Source organism: Gopherus flavomarginatus, chromosome 2, assembly GCF_025201925.1.
Source record: "Gopherus flavomarginatus isolate rGopFla2 chromosome 2, rGopFla2.mat.asm, whole genome shotgun sequence".
Taxonomy (NCBI): domain Eukaryota; kingdom Metazoa; phylum Chordata; order Testudines; family Testudinidae; genus Gopherus; species Gopherus flavomarginatus.
In genome coordinates, this window is record NC_066618.1 from 221,660,966 (window position 1) to 221,683,540 (window position 22,575).

Sequence of the window (22,575 nt, forward strand, 5' to 3'; positions counted from 1 at the left end):
AGTGTTGCCGATACAAAGGTAATGCCGTACATAGCTGGAATAAGTAATTTAGTTTATTTGTAATCATTAGAAAATTGCCTGACTGCATAGAGGTTGTAAAGTTCAACCTACCACACATCAGCTGAAGACAAACTTATTTCAGTATCTGAATAGGACTGTCTTTTTAAAAACAAGAATATCAGTTTGGACCTTACTGACTAGAGGAGGGATCAGCAACCTTCAGCATGCAGCCCATTGGGGTAATCCACTGGCATGCCACAAGACATTTTGTTTACATTGCTGTCCGCAGGCATGATCCCCTACAGCTCCAAGTGGCCATGGTTCACTGTTCCTGCACCAGAATTCTCCATTACAAAGAGGAGTTCTGCATAAAAATCAGTGGGTTGTTTGGCCCAGATGTGGTAGATAAGTAGTTTTCCATTTAGTTGTTCTATATATTGGAAAAGTATTTAACTACAGTAGTTCCCCTAATTAGATCAGGTAACCCCCATGGCTAACATGTAACAGTACATATTTTAATTGATATTGCATAGATTCAGGTCTACAGCTATCCTTTTTCTAGCATACAAGGAATGAACTACTTTTGCAGTCCTTTTATTTTCCAAAAATCCATTTTATTACTCACTGTTGTACAAAATATTTTTTTTTAAATGATGACATTAAACAAGATAATGTTTACACAACTAGACAGGTTTTGAAATTACCTAGTTGGAGAGAACAAGTCATTCAAGACAGTAACAATCAGTGAAGTATACATTTTCAAATACTGTGTGCTTAGTGCATTTTTTTTATAGTTAAGTTTTTGTTTTAAGATTTATACATTTTACGGTTTATTCAAATTCTCAAATTAGATTAGACAATCTATTTTAAAATTATTTTCCTAATGTAGGCTATTACCTTTTTTAGCATAAAGTTACCAAATTTAACAGGAACACTACCAGGTAGGTATGGCACCACATTTAGGCTTGGTAGTAACAAAAATACTTCACAAAACTGAATAGTAATGTCAAAGGAAAATGGTTTATTTGAATTTAAACATTCACCTGCTATTCAAGCAATGCATGCAGCAATGTACAAGTGAAACTGACTCATTTTAATTGAATTGTCCAAGCTGAGTAAAATGAACAAAATAAACAGAATAAATGATGAATGTAAATTAGATTGGTAACATGCTTTTCGCTCCAATACATTCAATTAAGTCACACCAAGGATGAATTTTTTTGGCTCTAATTTTTAAACAGAGTACCACTACTCTGGTGTCTTCTTGAATAATGAAAACAGTTCTGGAATTTTACTTTTTAATGTGTTATTTTTGTTTGTGGTTACATTTACCATGGACCTTCATGAGTCAAAAAGTCTTTCTTACAGCTAAAAGAGAGATTCTAAAGGGAAGAGGAAATCAAGTCATCTTAAAATATCTACACCTAACATTGAAGATACTGTATATGAAAACAGAGAAACTAATAATTTCCTTAGGGCCTCCTCTTCAGTTGGTGTGAGGACAGCATAGCTCTATTTGCATCAATGGAGATATGCCAATTTACACTGGCTGAGGACCTGGCCCTTAATATACAAAGAAACTCACTGGTGTGGGTGAGTAGCAATGCCATCAGGATTTACTTTTATTGTAACAAGACTAGTTCAGAATACCTTGGATCTTATTAAAATCTTTGATCTCAGTGACGGTCTTGCCTTTAGTGTTGGCAGCGGACATTCAGCTCCACTGCCAAACAGACTACTGATCATCTAGAATATCATTAACATTTTCATCCTTGTGAAGACTATTTATCACAATTAGATTTTCTTAGAAATATTCTGAAGTCTACTTACAGTCTGATAGATAAAATGTTACTTAAAGCGTAAAGCTTTGTATCTACCTTTTGCAGTTCTTTAGACAATTAGGGTTTTGCTCTGACTTGTAACCGTGTGTGGAATTCTCATTGTCATCAATGGCAGTTCTCCATACAGACTCAGAGCAACATGACCCTTTATTGTCATGGAAAACTTGTTCTTAAAAATCATATAATACAGGTTAAAAACAATTTCCATCCTAAGGCATGTGTTTACAGAGCAACTCCTAAAAGCAGCATTTAAAAAAAGAAAAAAAAAACAATGAAAAAAAGAAAGAAAGAAACTTAAGTTTCTCTTTTTTTTTTTTATAATACAAGGGAAATTTATTTAATGCACAAAAGTATCTTGGGAGCACAGCAAAGATGAATAATTTACCCCGGATAGCAAATATTAACCAGCTGAAGACTTATTGATTTCAGGAATTGGTGGTTTATATCTTACTATCACAATCATGAGGTCACAATCTTATATACAGTACAGTGTTAAAGTATTTTAAAAGGTTAACTTTAATTATGCTTGGGCAATACATTTGTTAACTTTCGTCAGGGATCTGTCTATATTTGTACCTGTGAGTAAGTTACAACTCCTCATATTAATAAATAGTAGGATATTTACTGTCCATAACAGTAGGCTTCATACTTAAATTTTTCTTGAAAAAAATTCATCAGTGCTGTCTGTGTCCAGTTTTATGCTATCTTTTGTGTCACTTCTGCTCACAGAAAGAAATGACTGACTCTATAATATGATTATAAATAAAGTTGTCACTGCCTCCTTTGCCTTGGGGTCCTTTTTTCCCCCTGCAGCGACACATACCTAACCTGAATTTTACAGTAGGCATGAGTAGCTATATTGTATAAAACTTGAGGCAGTATTCACCATCTCTGATGTGGTTATACTGAAGCTCACAAACAGCTGAGGTACAAATTTTATCTAGAAAACAGTAAGTAATACTTCTGGTAGTCACGAGTTCAAGATATGGGGTCTCTTGTACTGCACTTGCATTACAATAGTTATCCCTATATCCTGAACTCATGTTCTCCAAGCGTATTACTTAAAGTGCTTACATACAATACCTACCTACATCCCTTGGGATAGTTTGGTGGGCACTAGTCCAATAGGAGGAAATATACTTTTGAACATTGTTACATATATACAGTACATACTAGTTTGTTTTTCTTTTTGTCTTCCATCCAACAGTTTCTTCCAATGTAATCCTCTAGTATCTTAGTCTGAAATTTTACTTGTAAAATTAAAAAAAAAAGTCTTGGATCTCAATTTGTACAGGTAAGACATTAAAACAAGTTATTTTGATATACACTATTTTTTCCTATGAAGAAAAAAAAATGAAATAGAGCTTTCCACCTCTCAAGCCAAATAAAAGAAAACTTTGAAGGTGAATACTTAAAATAAGGAATACACTAAGTCTTGTATTAAAAGTAAACACAATAGAAAATATAATGTTAAGTAGAATGCAACATTATTGCAGTCACATCATTTTAAAAGAAACACCTAAGATATAAACTTTAAAGTATAGGTAATGAGTACAGGAAAAAATTATTATGTACTGCAGAATTAATGTAGGATTTACATCCTTATAACAACTCTAAATATATTTTGTAAACCACTTCCCTTAATAAGAAAAAAAATACAGAATACGTTCAAGTTTAAAAATATCTATCCTCTGAGAGGCACGAAAATACCATTTATTTACAGATTTCAGTACTCTGATAGGTACTCTTATCTCTTTACACATGTTTCTGCTAATGTCCTAAACTTGGGTTCCAACTGATCTAAAAAGTCAAGCACCTCCTCTTCTTGATGATCACTGCAGCAGCCTACAGAACCAGCCAATGATCCTCTTCCTTCATAGTTATATGGAAGGACATAATCTTCAGAATGCTTATTTTCTTCATTCTGTCTGCACATATACACCTTCTGCATAAAAAGAAAAACATACTATTAGTTTTCTTTAACTGTTATCCTAAACGTATGGCATAAAAATAATTTTTGATTTACCTTTCATTGTTTAATTTTTAATCAGAGTCTGTCCTCTAATGGGTTCCTACATACAAAAAATGCACATGATTGGTCTATATCATTCATACTATAAAATAAGTATTTAACAAAAATCATTTTCTACTGATCACACACAATAAAATGTGAAGAAACTGGGTTAACCTGTTAAACAATTAAATCCATTTGAAAACAAGATTAAAAGCATTATTTACACAAATACAGCCCTACCAAATTCACAGTCTATTTTGATCAATTTCACAGACAGAGAGTTTTAAAATTGGTCAATTTCACATTTTCAGACATCTGAAATTTCATGGTGGTGGTGTAATCATGGGGGTCCCAACCCAAAAGGTACTCAGGAGGTGAGTCTGATCTCATTTTCCCCCTCCCTGAGCAGCCGTGCAGGCGATGGACAAGCCCTGTCCCTCCCCAGGTTGGAGCGCTCCCAGTAGCATGGGAAGATCAGATTTCACAGGGAAGGGCTTATTTCACGGTCTGTGACATGTTTTTCACAGCCAGGAAACTGGCAGGGCCCTCTACATAAAACTTGTTTTTTGGTGCATATATATTTTTTAATGTTGCACAGCAATATGTGCATCACATCCAGCATGTGCATCAGGCATTAAATTTTATCTCTTGGAAGCATTTAGATAAAAATCAGTACAAAGGACAGTTAGACCAAAAGCAAGTACATCTATGCACATACACACAGCAGTCACATTCTAAATGGAAAATAACAGTTCTGCTTAAAAACTATTTTGGTGTGTTTCTCTTTGGGGGTAATTGGAGATAGTTAAATGATTGTCTTTGTTTTGCTCAAAGAGTGGTCTAACAATCGTCAAGGGGGGGGGGCAGGCGGAGGGGAGAATTGTCATAAATTCAAACAGTATGATACCTGAGACAAATATCAAAATACTTACTTCACCTAGACGAGAATGCATGAAATTTTGCCATTCTGAGTATGAGTATCTGCCTTGTTCCATGGTGGACTGTCCATATCCCCTGACTGATTCCAGGGTCTGATGTCCTCCTTTGGACATTTCAAAACTCTGTCCCCCAGTTTTTACTTCATGTCCTATTGTGCCCATGCCAACCCCTTGATCACAAGAATTTACAGTTGCAGTTTGTAGAGGAATTATATTTGGATCCTAAAAACAAAGATAATAGTGGGGGAGGGGGAAAAAAATCTTACCAAAATACTTCAGATGTAAATTTTTCTAACAAAAATATTTCCTTTTCTTTATCACCTTTTGTTTTGGACATATCACTTCAAAAGGATACAGGACTTGGAAATGGTCAGTGCTTAAACTGAAATGTCTCATTTTGTGTGCATACAGTATTGTACTGAAACCACTGAGCACTCACTGATGTCTAAAGACATTTGTGCATAAATTATGGGCAGCGGATGGCCTTTAGATGCATATAATTTAGAGAGCCTCCTACAAAGGACCATTTTGGGAAGCAAAAGCACTCAGATACTTTCATATTACAGATCATTTGCTAGTATTCTATAAAGTTATATAAATAAAACAACATTATTTAGGTTGCAAAGTCAAGCACCAAAAAGTTGCAAAGCCAAATTTATAGTTGCTTGTGCAACCTTCATTCTGTTCCCTTGGGCATTTCAGTCTTTGCACTGAATGAAGCTGGAGTCCTGTAGAAAAAAATTGTATATGATCACATAATTAAAGACTTTCACAACGCCTAGACACAAGGATGCCCGTGTAACCTTAAATAGGCCATCATAAATCTGACATTTCCTAACTTTTTGAAACCTAAGTAACATTTTAAATGTCATTAACTTTTTAATAAGAAAAAACTGCTACTGTGTGCAACTGTAACACTTCCCTATACCCCAAAATAATGCATGATTATGATTTGAATCCAGAAGCTGCAGCATGGACTGATATTATCTGAGCAACATTAGGTAGCAGCAGAAGGTTGTTATTCCACAGGGGGGAAATAGACGGAGTCTTGAGGGTGGCTGAGTGTGGAGAGCCCTGGCTCAATTCTCACCTCCCCTTCACCTCATCCCTCCACTCACACACTTAGTTTTGGGGAGCTCCCTCCCTGCATAGTGTCCCAAAAAGGGGAACTAGGTTGGCTCATGGCAGTTTGGAGGGGCGGGGGGTGTTGGAGGGGAAAGAGGGGAGACTGGTCAGGTTTTTCTTCTCCTTCCTTCCCATCCCACCCCCATGACCCTGGGAGGTAGGGATGTTGCCCGGAGAGGGGGGTCACAGGTTACTGAAACTGTGTCAGATCAGGGATGAGACCTGGCTCTTTTTCCTACCCTAAAGGTAAAGCTGCTCTGGCAGCTCCTAGGTGTTCCTATGGTGATAGCAGCGCTGCTATAGCAGCATGAGTCCAGCCTTAGAAGCTTCAGGTGTTTAGTGACTTTGCCATTTTGCAGAATGAATGTTCTCCTTGCAATTCTGTCATTTCCAAACTTAAGCGCTTGATTTTGCAACCTCAAATGTTCTTTTAACCACTGGAGCTAACAGAGTAACTGATAACAGTTACATGCTGTTATCCCCTGTATGGACCAGCCACTAGAAGTGGGAGAGAAAGAGAATGTGCCAGTGGTTTTCTCATATACTTGCTTACAGCAGAGGAATGTGTAAAGACTCAGGATTTCTGGATTTAATTCCAGTTTATGGAGGAGAGTGTGTCCTAGTTATGAGACTTTTCTGTCCAGGTCCTCACAGCCTGTCCGGGTCTCCTTCTACTAAACTCTGACCTCAAGATTTGAGCCCCCTGCTCCTTTTCCTATTTAACCCATCCCTCTATTTAAAAATTAAACCATGCTTTTCAAATGAACAATACATTTACAAATGCATTATCCTAGCTTTTTAATGTTTCACTTACTCATTGATTCACAAATTTGCAAAGGGTCTCCATGTCATACTGTGGTAACTACAATACCTTCATTACATGTTCCTACAGTTAAATAAATAAAAACACAACTCACCATCACCTCTTCTCCTGGTGCTTCTGTGTTTGATATAATTAAGTTCTGATTAGCTAAATCATCAGGCACATGTTTACTCACAGCCCCCGTGCCATAACAGCCACAAAGTGTAATCAGGATTACTACACAAGGGAAAATAAAATGAAAGAGGATCTTGAGTATAAGGTACTGGATTTTTGTATGTGTCTGAGAGGAATATGTGCATAGTCCAGTACTGATAAAGTACTTGGATTTGTGTCTGGAGATAAAATATGAAGTGTGATTAGAGACTGGCAAATTTGAAGCGTCTGAATACTCTGGTGTGCAAAAACTAGAGCTGTCAATTAATCACAGTTAATTCACACGATTAACTCAAAAAATTAATCACGATTAATCGCAGCTTTAATCGCACTGTTAAATAGAATACCAATTGAAATTTATTAAATATTTGTGAATGTTTTTCTACATTTTCAAATATATTGATTTCAATTACAACATAGAATACAGAGTGTACAGTTCTCACTTTATATTATTTTTATTACAAATGTTTGAACTGTAAAAATGCTAAAAGAAATAGTATTTTTCAGTTCACCTCATAAGTCCTGTAATGCATTCTCTTTATTATGAAAATGTAGATTTTTTTTGCTGCATAACTGCACTCAAAAACAAAACAAAGTAAAATTTTAGCGCCTACAAGTCCACTCAGTCCTACTTCTTGTTCAGCCAATGGCTAAGACAAACAAGTTTGTTTACATTTATAGGAGATAATGCTGCCAGCTTCTTATTTACAATGCCACTTGAAAGTGAGAACAGATGTTTGCATGACACTTTTGTAGCCAGCACTGCAAGGTATTTGCATGCCCCTTCATGCTTCCGCCACCATTCCAGAGGACATGCTTCCATCCTGATGACACTAGTTAAAAAAATAATGCATTAATTAAATTTGTGACTGAACTCCTGGGGGGAGAATTGTACATCTCCTGCTCTGTTTCACCCACATGCTGCCATATATTTCATATTATAGCAGTCTTGGATGATGACCCAGCACACATTCGTTTTAATGTGAAATTTCTGAAGATAGATACAGCACTCGGCCTAAGGTTTAAGAATCTTAAGTGCCTTCCAAAATCTGAGAGGGACAAGGTGTGGAGCATGGTATCAGAAGTCTTAAAAGACCAACACTCTGATGTGGAAACTACAGAACCCAAACCACCTAAAAAAGAAAAAAAATCAACCATCTGGTGGCATCTGACTCAGAGGATGAAAATAAACATGCATTGGTCCACACTGCTTTGGATCGTTATCAAGCAGAACCTGTGATCAGCATGGACGCATGTCCTCACAATGGTGGTTGAAACAAGAAGGGACATATGAATATCTTGCAATGCTGGCTAAAACTGTCCCATGCAAATGCCTTTTTTGACTTTCACATGACACGGTAAACAACAAGCAAGCAGCATTATCTCCCACAAGTTTAACTTTCATGATAAAGAGTGCACTATAGTACTTGTAATGAGAGAATTGAAAAATACTATTTCTTCATATTTTTATTACAAATATTTGTACTGAAAAACACAAAAGTGAGCACTGTACACTGTGTCCTGTTTTGTAATTGAAATCAATATATTTGAAAATGTAGAAAAACATCCAAAAATATTTAAATAAATGGTATTCTATTATTAACAGCACAATCAATCACGATTAATTTTTTTAATTGCTTGACAGCCCTAAAAAATTACTATACAAAATCCCGACATCAACTCTCCCCCAAGGGAGGAAGAGAGAAGAAAAGAACCACAAGTGACAGATATTAATCACATTTAACACACTTCCAGAAGTTGCTCAGATACTGTGGTGATGCAGGCTATGTAAGAATCTTAATAGAAGAGGCAGTGTCAATTTTGAACCACAATCTAGTATCTGATTTTAAAAAGAGAATAATTTGCATTTCACATAAAAGTATCAACATACTTACATAGCAGTAATAGTGATCCAAGAATCATTGCAAGGATGGCCCATACACCAAGAGTAACAGCTGGTGAAACTTGTCGGGCCGTACCGCAATCACTTGGAGTAGTACAATCACAATAGTTAACTGAAACCACACTTGTTCCTTGTCTTCCTTTATTATCCCTCACGGTGACAGGAATTTTATATATTCCATATGGAATATCAGTCCTTGGTGAAAGTAATATAGATTTATCTGCAAAAAAGATAAAACAAATCCAATGTTGAACGTTAAACAATTGTTACCTTTTCTTTGCACGTGATGCAAAGGAAATTTCTAAGGCTCCAGCCCTACAAAGGAATCCATGTGGGTGGACTATATCAATTAAATACATAAAGTCCCACTGAAGCCACTGGTGTATTAAATGAAGTCAATGAGACACTGTACAGGGGTAAGAGACCTCTTTGCAGGATTGGAGCTTAATTCTCTAACTTTCATTTACTGGATAGGAAAGCAGTTATTCTGTGTGGTACCATACAGTTAAGTTTTATCACTGACATGGACAACAAAAAATATTTCTAAGATTTACACCTCTTCTCTAAGTATACTTTGTTAATGACTAAGAACAGGAAATGAAAAGTGAGAGCTGCATAGTCCTCTTCTGAAGGTCACTAGTATGAAACTTTGGTAGGGTTTGCTATTGTTTGTTTTCAGTTTTATTGATTTTAAATGATATTTGTTTTCACAGTGAAGATGCCAGCCGATGCTCCTGATGAAGGGACTTTCTGTTGTCGTCTTTTTTTATATTAAAGAAACAGAAGCTAATTAAATCTTCCTCCATTCCCAAACATGGGAACTGCCATACTCAGAGGAGCAGTCCTAGTTTAGTATCTTTTTTCTGGTAGTGAGTGGCCTTACAGCAAGATGTCTTACAGATGACTTACAGCAAAATGTCGGGAGGAAACCAAAGCCCTGAGGTAAGTGGGGAAGTCAGATACCAGGAGGAAGTATGAGCAGGAAAGCGCAATAGGGGAGGACTCCTGCCTCATACTGAGAAAGCAGGATGATCAGCGAGTTACAGGCAAGTCTCATCTTACGCAGGGGTTCCGTTCTGCAGTTAGCGCGTAAAGCGAAAATAGCGTATAGTGAAACACGCATTGAGTTGAATGGTGGGCGGAATCACCCGCACTACAGATGCAGTTTTTATATCATTGTTTTTCTTTTTTTCCCCCGTTTTTGCTGACCACACAAAGCTGAATTCGCGCATCTTAAATGCGCCTAAGATGCGACTTGCCTGTATCTTAAGTGCCTATACACAAATGCAAGAAGCCTGGGAACAAGCAGGGAGAACTGGAAGTCCTGCCACAGTCATGGAATTAAATGATTGGAATAACACTTGGTGGGATAACTCACATGTCTGGAGTACTGTCATGGATGAATATAAACTGTTCGGAAAGGACAGGAAGGGCAGAAAAGGTGGGGGAGTTGCACTGTATGTAAGAGAGCAGTATGACTGCTCAGAGCTCCAGTATGAAACTTTAGAAATACCTAAGAATCTCTGGATTAAGTTTAGAAGTGTGAGCAACAAAGGTGATGTCATGGCGGGAGTCTGTTATAGACCATCAGACCAGGGAGATGAGGTGGACGAGGCTTTCTTCAGGCAACTAACAGAAGTTACTAGATCACAGACCCTGGTTCTCATGGGGGGACTTCAATCACCCCAATATCTGCTGGGAGAGCAATACAGCGGTGCACAGACAATCCAGGAAGTTTTTGGAAAGTGTAGGGGACAATTTTCTGGTGCAAGTGCTGGAGGAACCCACTACGGGCAGAGCTTTCCTTGACCTGCTGCTCACAAATGGAAGAATTAGTAGGGGAAGCAAAAGTGGATGGGAACCTGGGAGGCAGTGACCATGAGATGGTCAAGTTCAGGATCCTGACAAAAGTAAGAAAGGAGAGCAGCAGAATGTGGACCCTGGACTTCAGAAAAACAGACTTTGACTTCCTCAGGGACCTGATGGGCACGATCCCCTTGGAGAATAACATGGGGGACGGGGGGGAAGATGGAGTCCAGGAGAGCTGGCTGTATTTTAAAGAATCCTTATTGAGGTTGCAGGAACAAACCATCCCGATGTGCAGAAAGAAAAGTAAATATGGCAGGCAACCAGCTTGGCTTAACAGTGAAATCCTGGCCAAACCGGATAGTCTCTATGCAAAAGAATAAATGGACACAAATCTGACATCAGGAATCATAACAGGCCTTAACAGAGACTGGGAATGGCTGGGTCATTACACTAACTGAATCTATTTCCCTATGTTAAGTTCTCCTCACACCTTCTATGGGTCATCTTAATTATCACTTCAAAAGTTCTTTTTCTCCCGCTGATGATGGCTCATCTCAATTGATTAGACTCTTCCTGTTGGTATGCATACTTCCACCTTTTCATGTTCTCTGTATGTATAAATATCTCCTGTCTGTGTGTTCCATTCTATGCATCCGAAGAAGTGAGCTGTAGCTCACGAAAGCTTATGCTGAAATAAATTTGTTAGTCTCTAAGGTGCCACAAGTACTCCAGTTCTTTTTGCGGATACAGACTAACACGGCTGCTACTCTGAAACCAGTGAAATCCTTGCTGATCTTAAGCACAAAATGAAGCTTGCAAGAAGTGGAAGCTTGGATAAATGACATGGGAGGGGTATAAAGATATTGTTCAGGCATGCGGGGTGAAATCAGGAAGGCCAAATCACAATTGGAGCTGCAGCTAGCAAGGGATGTTAAGAGTAACACGAAGGGTTTCTACAGATATATTAGCAACAAGAAGATGATCAGGGAAAGTGTGGGCCCCTTATTGAATGACGGAGGCAACCTAGTGACAGAATGTGGAAAAAGCTAATTTACTCAATCCTTTTTTTGCCTCTGTCTTCACGAACAAGGTCAGCTTCCAGACTACTACACTGGGCAGCACAGTATGGGGAGGAGGTGACCAGTCCTCTGTGCAGAAAGAAGTGGTTCAAGACTATTTAGAAAAGCTGGATGAGCACAAATTGATGGGGTCGAATGCACTGCATCCAAGGGTGCTAAAGGAGTTGGCAGATGTGATTGCAGAGCCATTGGCCATTATCTTTGAAAACTCATGGCGATCGGGTGAGATCCCGGATGACTAAAAAATGGCTAATGTACTGCCCATCTTTAAAAAAAGGGAAGGAGGAGGATCTGGGGAACTACAGGCCAGCCTGCCTCACCTCAGTCCCTGGAAAAATCATGGAGCAGGTTCTCAAGGAATCAATTTTGAAGCACTTAGAGGAGAGAAAAGTGATCAGGAACAGTCAGCATGGATTCACTAAGGGCAAGTTATGCGTGACTAACCTAATTGCCTTCTGTGAGGAGAACTGGCTCTGTGGATGAGGAGAAGGCAGTGGACATGTTATTCCTTGACTTCAGTAAAGCTTTTGATACGGTGTCCCACAGTATTCTTGCCAGCAAGTTAAAGAAATACGAGCTGGATGCATGGATTATAAGGTAGATAGAAAGCTTGCTAGATCATCAGGCTCAATGAGTAGTGATCAATAGCACCATGTCTAGTTGGCAGCCAGTATCAAGTGAAGTGTCCCAAGAGTTAGTCCTGGGGCCAGTTTTGTTCAATATCTTCATTAACGATCTGGAGGATGGCATGGACTGCACCCTCAGCAAGTTTGCTGATGACACTAAACTGGGAGGAATGGTAGAGACAGGATACAGAGGGACCTAGACAAATTAGAGGATTGGGCCAAAAGAAATCTGATGAGGTTCAACAAGGATAAGTGCAGAGTCCTGCACTCAGGACGGAAGAATGCTATGCACTGCTACGGACTAGGAACCAAGTGGCTAGGTAGCAGTTCTGCAGAAAAGGACCTAGGGGTTACAGTGGACAAAAAGCTGGATATAAGTCAACCGTGTGTCCTTGTTGCCAAGAAGGTTAACACCATTTTGGGCTGTATAATTAGGAGCACTGCCAGCAGATTGAGGGATGTGATCATTCCCCTCTATGGCATTGGTGAGGCCTCATCTGGAGTACTATGTCCAGTTTTAGGCCCCACACTACAAGAAGGATGTGGAAAAATTGGAAAGAGTCCAGTGAAGGGCAACAAAACTGAATAGGGGGCTGGAGCACATGACTTATGAGGAAAGGCTGAGGGAACTGGGATTATTTAGTCTGCAGAAGAGAAGAATGAGGGGGGATTTAATAGCTGTTTCCAGCTACCTGAAAGGAGGTTCCAAAGAGGATGGAGCTAGACTGTTCTCAGTCGTATCAGATGACAGAACAAGGAGTAATGGTCTCAAGTTGCAGTGTGGGAGGTTTAGGTTGGATATTAGGAAAAAACTCTCTCACTAAGAGGGTGGTGAAGCACTGGAATGGGTTACCTAGGCAGGTGGTGAAATCTCCTTCCTTAGAGATTTTTAAGGTCAGGCTTAAAAGCCGTGGCTGGGATGATTTAGTTGGAGTTGGTCCTGCTTTGAGCAGGGGGTTGGACTAGATGACCTCCTGGTTCCTTCCAACCCTGATATTCTATGGTATAAGAAACCAATACTGAATAACAATGAGTAAGATGCCCACTAGAGAAGTTTCTTCCTAACTCCCACCAGTTACTGGTTGGCTTTACCTTGAGACATGAAAATGTATATCCCTTCTAAAATATTTCAGTTTGTCTAATGAAACTCTAGAAATTTATATTAAAAATATCCAATCACTTTTTAATCCCTCCAAACTCTTGGCCTCATTAATACCTTGTGGCAGTGAGTTTCACATGTTAAAAGGAAATAGATACACAATACAAAGTTGTTAGTTTTAAATTTGATGCCCTCAAGGTAACAATGTGATGATTAGGAACAGCATGAAAAGGAGTGTCTAACCACAGTCAAATTTTTGTAGTTATCATGGTACAGGAGAGTTTGAAGGAGGAAGCGTGAAATGGCTTTGAGAATGTTTACGGGGAGCTCCTTGCAGATATCAGAGAAAGAACAAACGTGTTTGTTGGACAATCTGACAAAATGGGCAACCCTTCCTTATTGGGAGAATGGAGGCAGAAATAGACATCTCAATAAATGAAGAAGATTTATAGGTAGGTGAGATAGACCAGAAAGGGGCTAAAGTAAAGAGTCTTAGGTGAAGACAAGTAAATTTTTGTGTCTGACTCACTGGAGAAGGAGGGAGATGAGAAAAGGGGAAGGAGGAGGAATGGTTGAAATGACAAACTAGGAAAATGATAACTGGGACAGCATTTTGAATGCATATAAAGTAGGGCAATGTTACATTTGTCAAGGCCAGAGAGGAGGAGGTTGTAGTAGTTAAGAAAGAATGTGGTGAGAGCCTGAACAGGAATTAGAGAGGTCTGGAGAGAGAGAGAGGAAAGGCTGAATCTTACAGATGTTGAGATACAGGAAATAATCAGGGCAAAACACATTTTTTCCATCTGTTTTTGACTAGTTCCAGTATAACATGTTGTATCTTCTAATCCTCCAGCATAATTGTTCATTTTTAAGAGATATCATATATTTGTGTTAGCAGCTTGGCCATGTCATTCTTAAAAACAATCAGTTTCTGGTGACTTTTGTTATTGCGTTTTTCAGTTTATTCCATCACCTCCTCTTTTGACACTTTAATCTCATCTTTATCTGAAATGAGTGGGATTCAGATTCTGTGTGGTGCCTCTCAGAAGACACCATCCACCTCTGCACTTTCCTATTTCTGGGTTGATCAAGGTGCCAGCATGGCTCTCAGAGTAGTTGGAGCAGCCCCTGTATCTGCTGTAACTTACAGGAGTTTCCCCACTCTTGCAAAAGGGCTACTCCAAAGCCAGAATAGCTGGAGCACAGAGCTCTCTGGAGCTCCTCTCCATCTCTTTTCTGTTCGAGGTACAGCTGGTGGATCTGCAGGAGGACAGCATTGGGCTGCCGGTCAAGGGCAATGCTGGACTGTAAAGAGTTCTGTTTAGGGGGTTACAAAGGAAACTTGAATTTGGTCCTAGTTTGGAGTAGGTGGTTCCCTAACTTCCTCATTTGGTGAAGAGTGATGCCAAGAAACGTAGTATTTCTGCCATGTCCTTATTCTCCCTTAAGTGTCCTCTTTACTCCGTTGTAATTCAACAGATCCACCTCTTACAATTTTCTTGCTTCTATTTAAAAATCTTCCTATTTGTTTTCAGATATTTGGCTATTTGCCCTTCAAAATTGGTTTTAGTCCTCTAACTTACAGACTTTTTGCCTGCATTATTCCTTCTTATTCCTTGGAGTTCCGTTTTCTGAAGGATATCTTAGGTTAAAATAAACTTTCCCTCTATTTGATCACGCTGGTTTCTATCTTGCTTTGCTACTTCCTGTTTGAGTGTCTGCATGCTTTCTGTGACTCTGGTATGGTATGATTCATCTCCAAATACTTATTGTAAGTATGTCAAAAATACAAAAAAGTGGCACAAGTCTGCTTACTGAAAAGATACAATAAATCTGGCAATTAATACTATTAATATTCTTGTTTTTAAAAAAAGACTGCACAAATTGCATACCATCTTGTTGTATTGTTTGCCATCCTGAATCCATACTCCTGTCAGAAATATCAAATCTGAAAGGTGCAGAATAGGGAGACTCATTAGGAGTGACTGCAGTAATATAAACTGGTTTTCGGTCTCTGCACATTATAAATTCTCTTGGCGTCACGACGGGGTAATCTCTGTCGCAAGCACCTATAGTAGCCAACACTGTTCCAGTACCTGTTTTACCACCTAGGAGACAGAAATAATAATTTCAGTGCTGTTTAACTTTTAATGCTCTCCAAGTTTTAAAACTCTGTGGTTTCATCTAATCCAAGCTAACCCAGGATTTAAAAGTAAAAGCAGAGAGGGAGTTTCCCAACTTTTCCCCTAGCTTATAGGAATACTGATTTCCCCTTGGCTGCTGATGTGAGGGCTCAATAGACAGAAGACTGTGAATTGAAATCAGGAATGGATGCCTTGCTCATTAGCCTTTCCCCCCCCTCCTTTTTGTGGAGGTGGGAGAAGGGGAACCCAGCATTTCTTGGAGCAGGTATAGCAAAATTTGATGGGAGCGGAAAAGATGTTCCAATTGGTATTCTCTTACTCATCTCAGCACCTCTAAAAAAAAATCTGCCTCTTGCTGCCCCCACCTCCAACCTTTCCAAAACAAAAGCTGCAAGGAGTAGGGAGACCTGCAACTGGGAGCTTTATCTCCCCTTTAGGGAAGAAAGATGAATCAGGGGGAGGGATGAATCAGTGGTTTGAGCATTAGCCTACTAAACCCAAGGTCGTGAGTTCAGTCCTTGAGGGGGCCATTTAGAGACATTGGGTAAAAATCTGTTTGGGGATTGATCCCCCTTTGAGCAGGGGACTGGACTAGATGACCTCCTGAGGTCCCTGCCAACCCTGATATTCTATGAATCATTCTTAATAGATTGTATGATAAATCTGTCTCAAATGGTCATAAGATCTTTACAAATAGACACTATTCCACAGGGTATTTCAAAATCATATAGGTAAGAATCCTGCCTTGTCTCCATGATCTGTTTTTACATCATTACAGATTCTCCATCCTAATCAAACCTAAATGATGGTGTTTACGAAAGTGGGAGAGTGGTGCACCAGAATTCAAGGGTCAACAGTTCCACATGCTGACACACTCACACTTTGTTTGGCTGGCTATGGTCCTGCTTGGGAATGTGAATTTCTTTCACATACAATTCTTCTATTGTCCCTACTCTTTCCCCTGCATCATCTTGCAGTGATGGGATGCAGCAATGCCATATCACCATATAAACAGACCTGTGACAACAGCCACCAATGCAAGTAAAATCCTCCTCTTAGCTGAACTGACCCACTGTCAACACCTGAAGTTATCTAGTAACTTCTACAGAAATGATATATCCGTTCACTGTTATATGCTGCATTTACATTTAGCATCTTAAATTGTAAAATTTGAGTAATCTAATTAACAACAAAAAATTATTCAAACTTTTTAAGTACAGGTTCTGCTTACAAAGTAATTTGAAGAACTTTAAATTTATTCCCATTCAGGTTTTAAACAGATAAGGGCTAGATCCTGCCACTGGGTCCAATGCATTTTTGCTTTCAATATGAAATTCATGTTTGTAATACCTCTAATAGTACTCACACTGTCACACCAAAATATTTAAGTCTTTGGGCTGCAATCACTAAATTTACTTTGAGAATCTATTAGCTACACTAAGCATTTGGGAAACAAAAAGGGTACTTCATTAGTGTATCTCAATGATGTCTTTTCCTAGGATAAAAAATAGAGAACATGTAATCTTTTAATTTAAAACTGATTTTGGAGTTGAAAATTAACATTAGAGTGAGAACCTGATTCTGCAACCCTTAAGCATGATGAGTAGTGCTTACCTGACTGAGTAACCCCAGATAAAATAGGGACTACTTATCTGAGTAAGTATAACTTATTGCAGAATCTAGCTTTATGTAGAGTACTGGAGAAGAGAGAACAAATACAGAAAAAAACAAAAAAACACAAAAACAGTAAAGCAAAGTTACTCTTAAAAGTGCTCTTAACTTATATGCTTCCCAGTTAAACTGCAGGGGATCAAACAGAAGATTAAAAATAAGCTTTACAGGGATTTTGTATTTACAGAATGACATCCTGATTCCATGCACTCCCACCAGCCAACCTCATGGCTGTCTGTGGTACCATCAAGGGCACTGGCGGGGAGGAAGGTTATTTGGGAATAGGGAAGGAAACAAACGAAAAGAGTAAAGTGTTCACCAATGAAAGTATCAGATTTAATATATTTCAAAATAAATATCGAAGAATTTTACATGAGAACTAAACTCTTGTGGAAGTCTGGCCCCAATTGTGAGTGATGAATGCTTTTGAAAATCTGACCCTGAATGCTGTATGCAGTTGCTCAAACCAGAACAGCTACTCCCAGTCCCTGTGAACGATTGTTATTCTTTTCCTCCTATTGGGGGAAGGGAATTACCGCTCCGAAAAAATGCAAAGGTAAAAAGCCTGTCTCCATTACGATCAACTACAGGTTAAGCGGGAAACAGTTTAATGTGACAAAGTTCCATGAATATTTGTGTGCGCACACAAGCATGCGTGATTCATTTATAGACCAAATAGATTATACATATTCAAACATTTGTACTCACTTTGGTCTACTGCAAGGACTGTAATATTGCACTGCCTGCCTATCAGATCATTGCCAAAAAGTTTAGCAATTCTGAGCTCGCCTGAGTTTTCATCAATGGCAATCCAGTTGCTTTGGCCAGGTGCTATCCGATAGCTGGTAAAAATAAAAATGTTTAAAAAATAATTGTATAATGCTTATCTCCCCATGTCCCCTCAAATGTTGTACATTTAATAAACCAGTATAATAAAATTATTTATACCGTATGCCTTCACTATTTCCTGTTTCTGGATCCTCTGCTAGGTATTTGCCAACCACTGTTCCAACTGCTGCACATCCATCAATCGTTATAGGTAACAAACAAGGTTTGAACACTGGTCCCTCATCATCATCTAGTATGTTAACTCTAACAGTACAGGTGCTCTGGGCAAGGCCACTTGAATATGGTACTACTACATAAGGTATCTCATTAGATGCAGCAATCTCAAGTATCCTCAGATTGGTGGTTTCATAGTCCAATCCCTGTAAAATAAATTTAGGTCTATTAAATTCATCAAAACCTCCTATAAATTTTCTCATTGCAGTTTTTAATAGTAAAGAGAGACACAGTCAAACATGGCCATGATTTTAGAAAATGACTAATTATTTTGGGTGTCCCACCTAAGAAACCTTAAAAGGGCCTGATATTCGGGAAGTGCTAAGTACCAGCTTATTTAAGAAAAAGAAGAGGCATCCCTAGAAGGGCATAAGAAGCACCACAAAACATGGTTATAGTTGTAACTCTCTATTGGGCTGCTCTCCACCCCAAGGGCTATGTTAAAAACTAAGTATGTTTATTTCTGTAATTGAGGCCTGGTCGGTCTACACTTAAGTAGATTGCCCTAGCTATACCATTCAGGGCTGTGAACAATTTTGCACCCTGAGTACTGTGTATAGGTTGACCTAACCCCACCAGGAATTCTTCCATCGACCTAGCCTCTTGAAGTGGTGCATTACCTATATTGGTAGAAAATCTCCTTTCATTGATGTATGAAGTGTCCATGCTATGGTGCCACAGCTGCTACATCACACCTGTGCTGCTGAAGCATAGACATGCCTTGACTTTCTTCCTAGAATACATGCTGCCTTTCCTTCTGTTGCCACAAGTCGAGAATTCTTTCCTATTAGAAATGCATACCTATTTCCTAGAAGCCTCCTTGCTTTCACTAGCAGGACCAAGTACTGATTTTTGCCCCAGATCTCTAAGTGGCTCCCTCAAGGATTGAACTCAGAATGGTGGGTTTGGCAGGCCAATGCTCAAACCACTGAGCTATTCCCTCCACCCCAGGGAGGGGGGATAGCATGTATGTGCTTAGTGAGAATTCAACAAAGGTAAGAGCCTCTGAACTTGTAGCACATGGGATCTAGGCTGTCCTTAATGGCAGATTTCTCACCTTGTAAGCCTCCCATTTATAAACACTAATAGAGATATCAGGTTGCTTTTACACATTCAGAAATATTGATAAACACTGAAGAAAAAAAAAAACACATTCTTGAAATGCTTTAATTACCTCACACTTTCCAATATAAAATTCTTCTCTTTAACAGGACAAATACAATGATGCCATGTTCCATACAGCAAGTATGGACATTATGCGGAAAGCATAGTATTAACTCTTAAGCTAAAACAGAATCCGAACTAGCTGTATCAGAATTGTTAGAAATGTTACCCTGTGTGGGCCAGCAAGTGGATGCTATTAGTCTATTACTACGAGAAATTTCAAGTGAGTTGGTACACTTTGGTCATAGCAGAGTGTTGTGTTTAAAAAAAAGTCTTATTTTAAGCCATACTCATATCCGTACCCGTATCTGCACATAAACAGAGATTTACATTTTCCAAGTACATATTAACTTTCTGTGCACCTTGGGAGGTACTTATGATTGTTTAAACAAACAAAAAAGCAGACAGTAAAATGGAGACACAGAGAGGTTAAGGGTGTTGCCTGGGAGAAATTGTGATCCTCCCTTTGTCTCATATTGCCTGTCTGCAAAATAATACCTATAGAAGAAATCTAACAGACCTGAGCATATACAGGAACTAAGGTGTATACTGCCACAGGTAGGCAGAAAGGCAAGAATCATTTACCTACACACTCCAAATTACACAGATAGTTAAGAAACAAAGGTTAAGTGACTGTTTTGAATGGATTACTTAAACACCGTGAGTTTCTGTTTCCCATTTGTAAAATATGGGAGGATAATATTTCCTTCCTTCACAGTAATTTTATGAACTGTAGCGAAACATTTGGTAAAGAACAATACTGGATAAGACCAAAGTGTTATTAAGGGTAGCCATTGGCAGAGATAGCATAAGAACTCAGGACTTCCATCACTTAATCCATTAAACTATATGATCTTTTAGAGGAAGCCTTCTTAAGAACCTGAGCGCATTGACTTAAATGGAAGAAAGATCAGCACTTAAGAAAACTGGATGTGAACCTGCAAACCTATACATTAGTATTATGCATTCTTTAGGTACTTAGTCTCAATGTACACTTTACAGGCATATCTACATCACATCACATCACAATCTGGACTATGAGGGTGGGGGGCAGGATGTGAATTGCAGGGCACTCCAAAGCATTGTGCTGTAACTACTGCATGTAGACCCTGCTGGTGTGAACTAAAAAAAAAAGGTACCTAGTTCATGTTGATGTAGTCCTGTTTCAATTAGCGAAAGATATCATTCCTTGTCAAAACCAGATTAAACCAAATGTGGAATTTTGGCCTAGATATTACAGAATTAAAATGAATTACTCTCCACTCGCTCCCCAAAAAACACATTAGGAAAACTCAAAAAACAGGGAAACACATCTAAACATTTTATCAAATCTTACTAAACATGTTGTCCAATTTGCTACACATTTTCCGGAAAAATTCCACCCTGAGAGAAATATCAGGTGAATTTGTTTGTTCAATTTGGGGAGGAAGAAGAGCCAAAATCTGACAGACAACAAAATCCAAAATCCAATTATATGTTATTAACTAACCAGAATTTATAGCTACAACAACAAAAAAAAAGTGAAAACTAGATGTGGGTTTTTGTTTTGCTTTTTTAAAACCAGACTTTTGGCTGATGTTTTCATCTTTGCTTACCTTAACAACGCATAATATTCCTTCATTTGTTCTTCCATCTGTTGTAATAGCAAAATGATTATCATCATTTCCTTTTACAATGCTGAATCTACAGTTCCAGGCAGGTGAGTTAGGCTCATCCTTGTCCAAACAAGGAATTCTCAGTATTTCCACATTCACTCGGTTTTCCAGAACTTTTGTGTCATACTGAAAAAAATATTATCTATTGTTTAAATTAAATAAATATGAATTACAGTATCAAATACTTAGTTCAGGAACTAAAGTTATATTGCGTTTAAATGCAAGGCCTTAAATTCAATGGCCAGTGTAAAGTTTTGGTAATGACGTTTTGGTTTTTGGGCTTGTTTATTTTTGTCTCTACGTAAAATGTTAAGCATCCCTTTCTGTGATTGTAGGCAAAATTCACTGGTTGAAATCTTAGTTCCATTGACTTCACTTGGGTCAGGATTTCATCCGGAGAATTTTGCCTTCGCCAAAAGGAATACTTAATACATTGCTTAGAGAACAAACAAAAACATAAAACCTCACTACAGCAGCTTTATAGTTTAAACTGCTAACAAAGTGACATGAGCTAAACCAGAAATGGGCAATCTTGTACCAGAATAAGAGTGTTCTTTGTGAGGAGTTATACCAGTATAACTGTAGTGGCTTAAATTCACTCTTTTCCTTATACCAGTATAACTTCCTATGTAGGCAACCCCTTAGATGGTCTGGTTGGATGACTGGGAGAATCCAGTCGAGATGATGATTTAAAAAAAAACGAAAAAACCAAACAAAAAAAATAACAAAAGAGACACGACTTCCCATCTAGGCCCTGTAATAAAGATAGTTGAGAAATATGGTATTTGGAAAAACAGCAAAGAATCCTGTGGCACCTTATAGACTAACAGACGTTTTGGAGCATGAGCTTTCGTGGGTGAATACCCACTTCGTCAGATGCATGTATACATTCATTCACCCACGAAAGCTCATGCTCCAAAACGTCTGTTAGTAGACAAGGTGCCACAGGATTCTTTGCTGCTTTTACAGATCCAGACTAACATGGCTACCCCTCTGATACATGGTATTTGGAGACCAGGGACACAGGGAAAGGGATAATCAGTCCAGGAGAGTCTGTTTCTCCGAGACTAACAAACAGGGTACCGGCTGGATCCCAAGAGTTCCTTGAAAAAAAAAAATGCATATTGGGGTCTCTTCTTTTCCTGTAATTCCATAGGAAAACTCATCCAAATTTATTTTGTAATGAAGCATAAGATTAGAGGAGAGTAAATATGCATGTATACTATCTATTATTTTGAAACAGGTTTTATCTAATACTTTGTTCTATTTGTTAATAAATATACTTTTTGTAAAAAGGCTGTTGGTGCCTGAACTCTCATCGGGCCTGTTAGCATGGACAGGGTATTGAACCAGATTCTGCTGCAAGAGTGAGAAAACTGCAAGATTCCACTCAAAGACAGGTAAGGGCACGAGGCCTAACACCTCAAGGCATGTACTCAGAATCCAGAAAGGGACAGAGATGCAATTAA

General features: G+C 38.6%; 1 protein-coding gene across 2 annotated transcripts in view; it reads right to left on the bottom strand.

Moving 5' to 3' along the window:
• Positions 1–607: 607 nt before the first annotated feature.
• The window catches only part of LOC127045648 (desmocollin-2-like), a 39,820-nt gene continuing 17,852 nt past the window's right edge, over positions 608–22,575 (bottom strand). Inside the window, exons 9-17 of one of the 2 annotated variants that reach the window (XM_050941949.1) lie at positions 21,047–21,232; positions 18,174–18,433; positions 17,934–18,067; positions 15,303–15,518; positions 8,790–9,017; positions 6,836–6,957; positions 4,788–5,015; positions 3,868–3,913; positions 3,696–3,786 (exon numbers count right to left, since the gene is read on the bottom strand). In XM_050941949.1, coding sequence (XP_050797906.1) covers positions 3,878–3,913; positions 4,788–5,015; positions 6,836–6,957; positions 8,790–9,017; positions 15,303–15,518; positions 17,934–18,067; positions 18,174–18,433; positions 21,047–21,232 — 1,410 coding nt within the window. In that variant the 3' untranslated portion in view covers positions 3,696–3,786; positions 3,868–3,877. Of the gene's footprint in view, positions 3,787–3,867; positions 3,914–4,787; positions 5,016–6,835; positions 6,958–8,789; positions 9,018–15,302; positions 15,519–17,933; positions 18,068–18,173; positions 18,434–21,046; positions 21,233–22,575 lie in introns of both variants that reach the window. The other variant, XM_050941948.1, reaches the window with a different exon arrangement.